At 37.8% G+C, this 12,500-nt stretch overlaps 1 protein-coding gene across 1 annotated transcript in view; it reads left to right on the top strand.

Moving 5' to 3' along the window:
* scp2b (sterol carrier protein 2b) overlaps positions 1-12,296 on the top strand; it is a 12,931-nt gene extending 635 nt beyond the window's left edge. Inside the window, exons 2-5 of the mRNA XM_043230361.1 lie at positions 511-610; positions 2,705-2,834; positions 6,598-6,677; positions 11,558-12,296. Of these exons, the coding sequence (XP_043086296.1) occupies positions 511-610; positions 2,705-2,834; positions 6,598-6,677; positions 11,558-11,653 (406 nt within the window). The 3' untranslated portion in view covers positions 11,654-12,296. The remainder of the gene's footprint in view (positions 1-510; positions 611-2,704; positions 2,835-6,597; positions 6,678-11,557) is intronic.
* Positions 12,297-12,500: the final 204 nt, after the last annotated feature.

The raw sequence follows: 12,500 nt of genomic DNA on the forward strand, positions 1-12,500 counted from the left end.
AGGTAGTAGGATTAATGGTATTTTTATTAACATTAATTAACATTAATCTTCATTTTCGCAATTAACGTCATTTTAATAATTTATTATACGTGTAGCATGCAGCTGCTTAGTTTTTGCTGACAATAATTTTTGCTATTTAATGCAAATTACAAATCAAATAAAGGCATGTAATAAAGGCTACTTTAAAAGGTAAACAGAGGTGTACAGTTTGAATTAAAACGTGTGTAAATGTGCGTAATTATTTCTTAAAAACGACCTAATTATAACGTTTTCCTTATTATAAATTATATTAGTGGCGCTGCTGTCTTTAGTTTAGTTTCTTCCAAAGTTTTATTTTGACGGGTTGCAACAAGGTTTCTTCGTGTTTTACTTTTTATTTTTCACAGTTTTGAAAACCATCTTAAAAGGAGGTTCACCCAGGAGTTATTATTGAAATGATGACTTGATGTCTGCCGTTGGGTGACTAAATCTTTCAGCCGCGTCTTTCTTGTATTTGTCTCTCTTTCCCAGCTCTCCACGCGTCCAGGCAGCGCTGACCAGCTCGTCTTCGGGTCTAGAGGGCTTCAAAGCTCATGCCGTTTTCCAGGAGATCGGTAAAAAGCTGCACGAGGTACGAGAAAACCCATTTATGTGAATCCATGAGCTGCAGTGTTAACACCTCGACGTCTCAGCCCAAGGCTAGAGCAGGACGGGCCTGAATCGCTCTTATTACCCGGCTTTAATCGTGTCAGCATTGATCCTCTGTCAGGCTTCAGGCTGTGAAAGGGTTTTTTCATTAAACCTCAATTCCTCAGATCCTTTTCATGTCTGTTCAGGTGTTTGGTGATACACGTGTTCACCCCCTTCCCCAATACTCTTAACCGTGTTAATATTTACCAAAAAAGCCAGTTTCTTTACCCGCTTAGCCTTATAATCCAGGTTTACAGAATTCACAAATATAAATAAATAAATAAATAAATAATATATATATATATATATATATATATATATATATATATATATATATATATATATATATATATATAATAAATATTTATTTTTTTTATTTATATATTTATACATAAATAAATACTTATTTATATATGTATCTATTTATTTTTATATATTTATCTATTATTTATATATATATATTATTTATATATATATTTATTATTTATATATATATATATATATTTATATATATATATATTTATTATTTATATATTATTTATATATTTATATATATATATATATATATATATATTTATTATTTATATATTTATATATATATTTATTTATTATATATAATTTTTTTGTGAATTGCGTTACGTTCTTTTTAAATGCAAAAATGCTCCGATTATAGAAATAAATGACATCTTAGAATAGATGTACATAGAAAACAGCTATTTTAAATTGTGATAATATTCCACATTTTTACTATTTTAACTGTATGAAATGCAGCCTTGCTGAGCGAAAGAGACGTTTTTTAAAAACATTTACACAACCCTGAACTTTTGAACGGTCTGCGTAAATTAAGCTATAGAAAGCAGATGAAAGGAATATATATAAAAACAGCTATATGTTGTCTCATAAAAACTCATTTAAAGTCATGTTTTAAGGACATTTCAGCTTCTTTTTGTTTGATATTTCATTGAATTAAATAACTTCCTTTTTAATAATCAAGCAAATTTAATCGAGTAAATGAAGTTATTGATCATTTTAGATGTGCATTTTATTAGATGTGATTTTTAGTCGTGCGTCTCAGCCTACTTTTTTTTTTTTTTTTTATTTACTATAAATCATCAGCCGTTTTTCTTCTTTAAAAACCATACCGTGTCAGTAAAATAAAAAAATTGCGATTTTATGTTTTTCTGGCCAGCCTTCAGAATCAATCAGAATGGTAATATCGTCGAATCCGGTAAATGCAGGGACACAAAAAAATAAATGCATATGTTTTAACGCGTTAACTCCGACAGCCGTAAATGCATTTAATACAAATGCAGCGTTTGACTTCGGAAGACTTCGTCCGCCTTTGTGTCCGTTTTGTACCCTGATAGTCAAAACTATTATAAAAAAGCGATTATTTATAAACGGCTATTTTAACATCCGCACGAACTCGCCTTTTAAGGAATAGTTCATCCAAAAATGAAAGTTATGTGATCGTTTTTCTCGCCCTGGAATCCCGTACTATTTTTTTTTTCCTACCGTGGAAGTCACGGTGAGCACGGACTTTCTTTAAAATATCTAAAATAAAATTTTGGGTGTATTATTATTCAATCAAAAGCTCTTATCTCCTCATCAGTGGTTATGTTCGACGAGGAGTGTTTGTTGTTTTTGTCTTTTTTTTCCTTTTCTCGTTGACTTCGGGCTAATTTTAAGACGCGGCTCGGTGGTTATCGCACATTTGAAACGATCACGCTTTATTTTGAGGCTCGATGCACAGCTATTAGCTGTGGCTTTGTCCTCAGTTCACTTCTGATTCACTTCTAATGTGTTTAAGTTTAGCGCCGGGTAGGATCGGGGATGTAAAATATGCTCATGTGTAATAAACAGCCGATATATTAATAACAGGAGTTAATAGTGAGGATTGGCCTCTGTGCTAAACGCTAGCTGCATTTTCTGTATCCGCTTCCTCTGTGCAACAGCTGCACCCTGAGACACGTGTGTGTGTGTGTGTGTGTGTGTGTGTGTGTGTGTGTGTGTGTGTGTGTGTGTGTGTTCGCAGGACGGGGAGCAGTTCGTGAAGAAGATCGGAGGCGTGTTTGCCTTCAAGGTGAAGGACGGTCCCGGAGGAAAGGAAGCCGTCTGGATTGTTGACGTTAAGAACGGAAAAGGCTCCGTTCACAATGATGCCGGTGAGTCCGTTCTGAACGGCTTGGTCTGGTGGAGCTGTTTTGGTGGAAAAAGGCTTTGCTGATTGTTTTGGGGTCTTGGGTTGAAGGAGGGGTTCGCTGTTGTCCCTAGAGCTTGACGTTTTCCTGCGTGTTTATGAAAACGGTTATCAGAAGAATTGCGCACACACACAGACACACACACACACACACACACACACACACACAGACACACACACGTTGTGGTTTGTAATGACCCTCTATAGGCGCAATGGTTTTTATACAGACTGTATGTATGTGCCGTTGCCCTACACCTAAACCTAACCTTACTGGAAACATTATGCATTATAGATTTTCAAAGAGAAAACAGTTTATATAAACCACACACAGACACATACAGATACAGACACACATACATACAGATACACAGACACACAGACACACACAAACAGACACACACAAACAGACACACACACACACACACACACACACACACACACACAGACAGACACACAGACACACACAGACAGACACACAGACACACACAAACAGACACACACACACAAACAGACACACAGACACACACAAACAGACACACAGACACACACAAACAGACACACAGACACACACACACAGACAGACAGACACACACAGACAGACAGACACACACACACACAGACAGACACACACACACACACACAGACACACACAGACAGACACACACAGACAGACAGACAGACACACACACACACACACACACACACACAGACACACACACACACACACACAGACACACAGACAGACACACACACACACAGACACACACACACACACACACACACACAAACAGACACACACACACACACACAAACAGACACACAGACACACACACACAGACAGACACACACACACACAGACAGACACACACACACAGACACACACACACACACACACACAGACACACACACACACAAACAGACACACAGACACACACAAACAGACACACAGACACACACAGACAGACCCACACACAGACAGACCCACACACAGACAGACCCACACACAGACAGACCCACACACAGACAGACACAGACAGACACACACAGACAGACACACAGACAGACAGACACACACACACACACACACAGACACACACACACACACACACACACACACAGACACACACACACACACACACACACACACACAGACACAGACACACACAGACAGACACAGACAGACACAGACACACACACAGACAGACAGACAGACACACAGACACACACACACAGACAGACAGACACACAGACACACACAGACACACACAGACACACACACAGACAGACACAGACAGACACACACACAGACACACAGACAGACACACACACAGACAGACAGACACACACACACACACACAGACAGACACACACACACAGACAGACAGACAGACACACACAGACAGACACACACACACACACACACACACACACACACAGACACACACACACACACACACACAGACACACACAGACACAACACACACACACACACACACACACACACACACAGCACACACACACACACACACACACACACACACAGACACAAACAGAAGCACACACACATACAGACACATACACACACACACACACACATACAGACACACAAAACATCATAATCCACTTAACATGAATAAATACCTAATTAACAAACTATAATTGAATACATAAATGGGATTTTTTAATTATGATTTCAAGAGCATTTACAATATTAAAAACAGCAATAGGATTATTCTTTTAATTAATACACATAATGCATAATTACCAAAGCAGTTTAATTTCCAACACAAATGAGCAAATTACCTTTTTAAATTAAATTTCTAGAAAAATGTATTACATTTAAATAAAAATCTGTAATCCATAAAACATGATGCACACTTAACAATGCAATTAAATAACATTAAAATATATTAAATGGATACAAATTTGACATTATTTTAAATTGTTCATTGAAGTCTGTTAATACAATTTTCTGTAAAATTAATCATACTATTAAAATAATAATTTAAGTAATTAATAACTTTTTAATTACTTAAGTATATTGCATAAATGCCACAATAAGCAATTCTTTTAAAAGTATTTTAATTAAAATATATTGAAAGAGCTTTTAAAACTTTGCAAATAAAATATATTAAATAATATAATAATAATAATAATAATAATAATAATAATAATAATAATAATAAATTAATACAAATTCTACAGGATTAACAGTACTATTAAAACGGCTTTTTAAATATTCTGATTGCATTTATTATGCATGCAAATTATGCATTGAACAATATTAAAAGCACGGCTTTTAACAATTTAAAAGTGTATAAAATGAATGCAAATGATACATAATGAAAAATTCTATTAACATAACTTGTAAAAGACTATTACATGCAATTATTAATAATCAGCAATGCTATTACAATAACAGCTTTTAAGTTAAGTTGCCAACTAAAATTATGCATGATTAGAGGAATAGTTCAATTCTGTCACGACTTATTTACCCACACTCATTTTAAAACCGTAAGGCCTTATCTTCAGAACACAGATAAGATATTTCTGATGCTTTCTGACCCCACCATAGAAAGCAATGCAACTGAAATGTTTCTGAAACGTGATGAGGACACGGCTAAAATAGTCTGTGCGACACGAGGGGTCAAACCGTACTTTTACGGAAATATTAAAATACTTTTTCCGTGCAAAGAATACAAAAATAATGACTTTATGCAAGAGTTCCGCTGCCATTATATCAAGATCAGGCTACTTACTGTTGTGAAGGAGGTTCTTGCGGCTTTGGAACGACGCGGCGGTGGATAATTCATGACAGAATAACATGTTTGAGTGCACTATCCCTTCAAAACCTTTCTTTTAAAATAGCAGCATTTGAAATAGTTTCAAACTCAAAAACTCAAACTAGTACAAGCAGACCGAAGTTTTTAATGAAACGAGTCGTTGCAGTTACTTCAAAGTGCCCCTTTGGGTTATGAAAGTTGAAAATTTGGTTTTGGGGGACCTAAAACGCTTTCATTTTCTTATAATGTGCATTTATTTGTTAAACGACTCCCAAACGAATCTTTCGGCGATTCGAACTTTTCCAAAGCCATCCGGCGGTTGTTCGGTTTCATTTAAAGCGGCGTTTGCGAGCTTTTAACGCTCCGGAAGCGGCACCCGATGGCGTTTGCATTCAGACCAACAAGTGGGCGGGAAATATACCGACGCTTCATTTTGACATCGACATGAAACGGCTTGGGACTCGTTCGAAACGATTCGGAGTCGACTCCCTTTCTTTTGAGAGGCAGCGACTGCGGCGAGCGTTCAGATTTAAAACTTCGCCGGATGTTTTCGTTCACTGTGTTTAAAAAAAAGTTACTTTTCAAAAATGGTTAATAGGGGCACTTCGGTGTAAATCAGCTCTGTTGGTTCAGACGTAGAGAAATCATGTCGAAAATGGCAGCGAACCTCCCTCGAATCATCCGTTACCTGAGAATGCTTCTTGAGGCAATTGAAGCGCTCGTGCTCTTCCTCACCTTCCTCATCTGTTTTAATGATGCTCTCAGGTGTGTGTGTGTGTGTGTGTGGATGAGAGGAAATGAAAGCGAGCGAGAGTGTGTGCGCGAGGCCTAATGACCAGAATCAAGGCTGCTCACGCGTGCCGGATCCTCCTCCAAACCGAGTTTTGAGCCGCGGCGTCACCCGCTTCTCACTCCTTATTAAATGGCTTTTTTTTTCCTTCTCAGAGAAGAAAGCGGACTGCACCATAGCCATGGCCGACTCTGACCTGCTGGACCTCATGACTGGAAAGATGAATCCGCAGACCGTAAGTGGCGATAAAGCAGACGGACAAATCACCAAAAATCCATCCGCGCGTGGAAGAATAGTTTCAAGCCAAACCGCAAAAGAACCAACGCAACCCGATAGTCACGCTGCTTTTTTATATCCGTAAAACAAGCTAATATCGTCTTTAAAAAAGAGAAAAAAACTCAAAGTGAACTTAATTCAAGGTATATTCTCTGAAAATGACTTTTAATATCTTGTGTGCTTGGTTTTGCTCATTTAATTCTGCTTGCAATTCGAATAATATTTAGTTATTGGTTATTTTTTTTTTACTCCAGTGAATCGTTTGAAAGTTTCATTAGAAAGTACACTGGCATGCAAAAGCTGGAAGACGGCAAATGTTTTTTATACATAAATATATATTTTTTTAATTTTTTGTATATAAATAAATTCAGAAAGCACGCATTAAACCGATCAGACCATTTTTATACCTTTTTATTCATGCCGAATATTAGTTTTTGTATTTTGCATTGGGCATAATAATGCGTCTTTCTAAGATTTATTATTATGCCTGATACAAAATGCAAGAACTCTACAGCAAATCAGCACGAGGGCGATATCTGAAGGATCACGTGACACTGACGGCTGGAGTAATGATGCAGAAAATCCTAAAAAACACGTTATTTTAAATCGTAATAATATTTCACAATTTATTTATTTATTTATTATGTATTTTTAAGCTAATCAGTGCAGCCGCGGCGAGCAGAAGAGACAAAAAATATCATATTTGAACGGTACAGTGTCAGATTTTATAATTAAAATAGGTTTGCGAATATCATTTCGTGCAGACTTTGAAACGTAGGCTGCGTAACGCATCCCGGAAAAGAGGGAGCCCTGGAGCGTCTGCAGAGGCAGATCCCTGACATTTCCAAGTGGTTTGCACGGTTATAGTTACGATTTTTGGCTGATTACTCTCAGTTTTCCTGTTTGGACGGACCACAGAGACCCGTCCCACATGAACCCAGATGTTTTTCTTCCCTTTACACCGTTTTTTTCGATGCTTTAAGATCTGCACGTGGTGGTGAATTTCGAAGCACTGTTGCATCGGTGTGTGATTCACAATCGAATAAATGAAATGTAAAGACGTTTTCTGTTTCAAGGTCGAGGAACATCAAGGCTGAGCACCTGAAAGTGCAGTTCGTGTAGCTCCCGCCCTCCTTTTGCACATTGTCTCAAATCCACCTCCTGTTTTCCACGAACTGTTTCCTCGCAGATGCTCAAAAATCACTCTCTCCCCGCTCGCTTTCCTTTTCTAATGCTAATGGCTCACATTGAGAAAGAGATGATTGCGAGGCTTCCCATCTGGAACGAAGAGAGTTCATATTTCCACACCTCGCCCTTCGTGGAAAAGCATCTGATGTTTTTTGAGAAAGATGTTTTTGACCCATGAGACCAAAATGACCATCCCATTAGTTGCTTATTAGCACGTATATTACTATATTAGCCATTTATTAATGCCTTATTATAGATCCCTTAATCCTACCAAATACCTAAACTTAATAACTACCTTACTAACTAAGATTAAGAATTTATTAATGAGCGTTACCTATTCTAAAGTGTTACCAATTTAGATTTTTTTTAATCATTTTTATAATTTTTTTGTAATTTAATTTAATTTTTTTTTTTTTTTTTTTATACCATACTGCCAGAGACCTAGGTTATTGTAAGAAAAATAATAATTTAATCTTTGAGGAAAAAAAATCTGATTTTTCAGTTTTTCATTGAAATAATTGAACATTAATAGAATAATCTTTTATTAATAATCTTTTTTTACATGGCAAGGATTTCTCGTATTTGACTCGTTTTTCTTTCTTATTTTCTTACCCATTTAACCACTATAATGATAGCCGCAATTTATTTTTTTTCTAATTCAATTACGCCGCTGGGAAGAGTTTAAAATTTGCGAAAAATGCGATCAACCTCAGGGTCATCCAAAAAATGGACGAGTTTGTTTCTCCGTCGGATTAGACGAAATGTAGCGTTACTGCATGGCTTGCGGTGAATGGGTGCCGTCAGAACGGCTGATTTAAAAACATCCCGATTATCCACAGCACAGAAAATCTGTTTCACGCGTTCATCATTGATTTGATTTGTATATCGATTGAAATATGAATCGTCTTCGCGATATTGCTTTCTCAAAATAAAAAAAATTGTCTGAATCGGGAAAGAAATATGCACAATTCAAACAAATATGACTTTAATGTTCGAAGACAACATAGAGGAAGTGTTATTATGGATTATGCATTAAGTTATTAATATTAAAACACTTTAACGATGGATTTGTTTCTTGCAAACACGCAAGTGTGGATGATCGCGATGTTTTTATCCGCTGTTTGGTCTCTCATTCTGACGGCACCCATTCACTGCAGAGCAAGAGATGTAATGCTACATTTCTCCAAATCTGATGACTAGAATCATCTATGCACGTGAATTCAGATCATGTCTTGTTTTTTTTTGAGCTGGTGTTTCTTCACTCAGTTTTTAGTGCGGTCCATCGGTGTAGAAACTGAATCTATTTACACGACCTTAATTAGTTTTTATATTCTGTAATTGCGTCCACGCAGCTGGTAAGCGATGTTTGGGAGCAGAGCGAAAGGAGAAGCCGTTAATCGTGTTTTCGTGCTACCTGAGTGCTTCCTGCGAGCTGCTCACAAACAAAGCTTTAATGAGTCACTCGCTGAAACGACTTCAGGGTTCATCCGTTCTGTAAGGAGCGTTTGTGCCCTTGAAAAAAAAAAAAAAAAAAAAAACAGTTCTTAAAGGCTGTCACGATGACCGCAGCTGCTGTCAGGCACGAGAGAGCAGTTTATGAGATGACTTACCTGACAGTGAACGAAGGTTAATTGAATTGTTGAGCTTTGTTTAATCTCGTATTTTGTTTCAAAAATGAATATGTTTTTGAGATAATAAAAAAAAAAAAACTGAATTCATTATGACTTTTACCTGTGCTATGCCTCTGTATGAGATGTAATTTATTATTCACTTTTTTATTCCCCGTTTCATTTTTTTATTTAGTGTATGCATTCAATTCTATCTATCCATCTATCATCTCTATCTATCTATCCATCTATCTATCCATCTATCTATCTATCTATCTATCTATCTATCTATCTATCTATCTATCTATCTATCTATCTATCTATCTATCTATCTATCTATCTATCTATCTATCTATCTATCTATCTATCTATCTATCATCTCTCTCTCTCTCTCTCTCTCTCTCTCTCTCTCTCTCTCTCTCTCTCTGTCTCTCTCTCTCTCTCTCTCTGTCTCTCTCTCTCTCTCTCTCTCTGTCTCTCTCTCTCTCTCTCTCTCTCTCTCTCTCTCTCTCTCTCTCTCTCTCTCTCTCTCTCTCTCTCTCTCTCTCTCTCTCTCTCTCTCTCTCTCTCTCTCTCTCTCTCTCTCTCTCTCTCTGTCTCTCTCTCTCTCTCTCTCTCTCTCTCTCTCTCTCTCTCTCTCTCTCTCTCTCTCTCTCTCTCTCTCTCTCTCTCTCTCTCTCTCTCTCTCTCTCTCTCTCTCTCTCTCTCTCTCTCTCTCTCTCTCTCTCTCTCTCTCTCTCTCTCTCTCTCTCTCTCTCTCTCTCTCTCTCTCTCTCTGTCTCTCTCTCTCTCTCTCTCTCTCTCTCTCTCTCTCTCTCTCTCTCTCTCTCTCTCTCTCTCTCTCTCTCTCTCTCTCTCTCTCTCTCTCTCTCTCTCTCTCTCTCTCTCTCTCTCTCTCTCTCTCTCTCTCTCTCTCTCTCTCTCTCTCTCTCTCTCTCTCTCTCTCTCTCTCTCTCTCTCTCTCTCTCTCTCTCTCTCTCTCTCTCTCTGTCTCTGTCTCTCTCTCTCTCTCTCTCTCTCTCTCTCTCTCTCTCTCTCTCTCTCTCTCTCTCTCTCTCTCTCTCTCTCTCTCTCTCTCTCTCTCTCTCTCTCTCTCTCTCTCTCTCTCTCTCTCTCTCTCTCTCTCTCTCTCTCTCTCTCTCTCTCTCTCTCTCTCTCTCTCTCTGTCTCTCTGTCTCTCTCTCTCTCTCTCTCTCTCTGTCTCTCTCTCTCTCTCTCTCTCTCTCTCTCTCTCTGTCTCTCTCTCTCTCTCTCTCTCTCTCTCTCTCTCTCTCTCTCTCTCTCTCTCTCTCTCTCTCTCTCTCTCTCTCTCTCTCTCTCTCTCTCTCTCTCTCTCTCTCTCTCTCTCTCTCTCTCTCTCTCTCTCTCTCTCTCTCTCTCTCTCTCTCTCTCTCTCTCTCTCTCTCTCTCTCTCTCTCTCTCTCTCTCTCTCTGTCTCTCTCTCTCTCTGTCTCTCTCTCTCTCTGTCTGTCTCTCTCTCTCTATACACCAAAATAGTAAAGTTAATTTTATTAAACTAAAGGTGTTACAAAATCATTTAAACAATATTTACTTTGTGACTTAGATAATCTGTTTAACAAAATAGTCTATTTTTGTTTATATATTTTCATTTTCTAAAGTATTGCATTTATTGATTTGTGTTTTTCAGCTTTTTCACATAAATGTTAGCTTCCAATAAGCATAAATAGGCTGGTGTTTTTGTCCATAATGTTCAATACCTTTACATAAGTGATGCTACATGCTACATACATATACATTTTTTTTTTGACAAAGAAAATCATATTCTGCTTTATAAACTGTATTTTTTTTGTTGCATTTATTTGTTTAAAAAAAAAAAAAGTAGAGGAAGTTTTCATGGCCAAAACCTCTTTTAGTATCTCTGAATAGGCCTGCATGTGGTTTTTGAGATGCTAAAGTACAGCATGTAAGGTCACAGAAACAAATGTTCTCCGCCACACAAATGAATAGCTTATCCTCTCAGGAGGTTAGGTTTTCTAAAAAAAATCAATGTTAATCGCTCTCTTGTGCCTTCTCGTTCACGCAGGCGTTCTTCCAGGGCAAACTGAAGATCACCGGAAACATGGGCATGGCGATGAAGCTTCAAAACCTGCAGCTGCAGCCGGGCAAAGCCAAGCTGTGAGAGGCGGAGCCTGCGAGGAGGCGTGGCCTGGGTTAGCTCCTCCCACCGAGTTCACTCGGTTAGAGTAGCTGCAGGAGTAATTCATGCTTCTGCGTTGTAGTTTGAGCCTCTTTCTAACAAGGTAAAGCGATAGCTCACCCAAAAAAATTTAATTTGGTCATCGTTTACTTCGTTTCACATCGTTTCCAGAATGTCAGCAGTACGTCTTTTTCCGAGCCGTACATTTTTATGGGTTTATTTTTTGGGTGAAGTATTCAATTATTTAAACAAATCAAGGAGTTTGATAGACGTTTTTTTCCCATTGTTTGGCACCAATAACTGTTGAAATGGCATGAAATGATTGGTTTATTGGAAGCGAAGCCTGGTAAAGTGCCTATAAACCTACACACTGGGCTTTGATGGACGGACTTATTGTTAAAACTTTCGTCTTTTTAGTCATCGTAGGTCATTAGGGGCAGGTTTGCGTCGCTGCTTAGATGAAACAAACCGATTCCACAAATGCATATCCATCCGATCAGTGCTTGGATATTTCTGCCAGTGTCTCACAGGTATAAATGTAGCATCAAATCAACGTTTTTGACTGTTTCCCCATCAGATACTGAAATACTTTTGTACTAAATAAACCTAATCTTTCTCATTAAAATAAGAAGTGTCTGTCATCTGTTTAATTTGATAATCACGAACCTTTGTTGGTCTTGTTTTCCTCGACACAAAAGCCAATAGACAAAAGAAAGCGAGGCATGCAGGGCCTAAAAAAATTTGATTCAGAAAGGCTTGATGATTAAAAAAAAAGTAGCTATTAATGCGGAGGCCAGTGCTTTCGCTTTGTTCTTCTTTTTTCGAAGCG

Source organism: Puntigrus tetrazona, unplaced genomic scaffold, assembly GCF_018831695.1.
Source record: "Puntigrus tetrazona isolate hp1 unplaced genomic scaffold, ASM1883169v1 S000000148, whole genome shotgun sequence".
Classification (NCBI taxonomy): domain Eukaryota; kingdom Metazoa; phylum Chordata; class Actinopteri; order Cypriniformes; family Cyprinidae; genus Puntigrus; species Puntigrus tetrazona.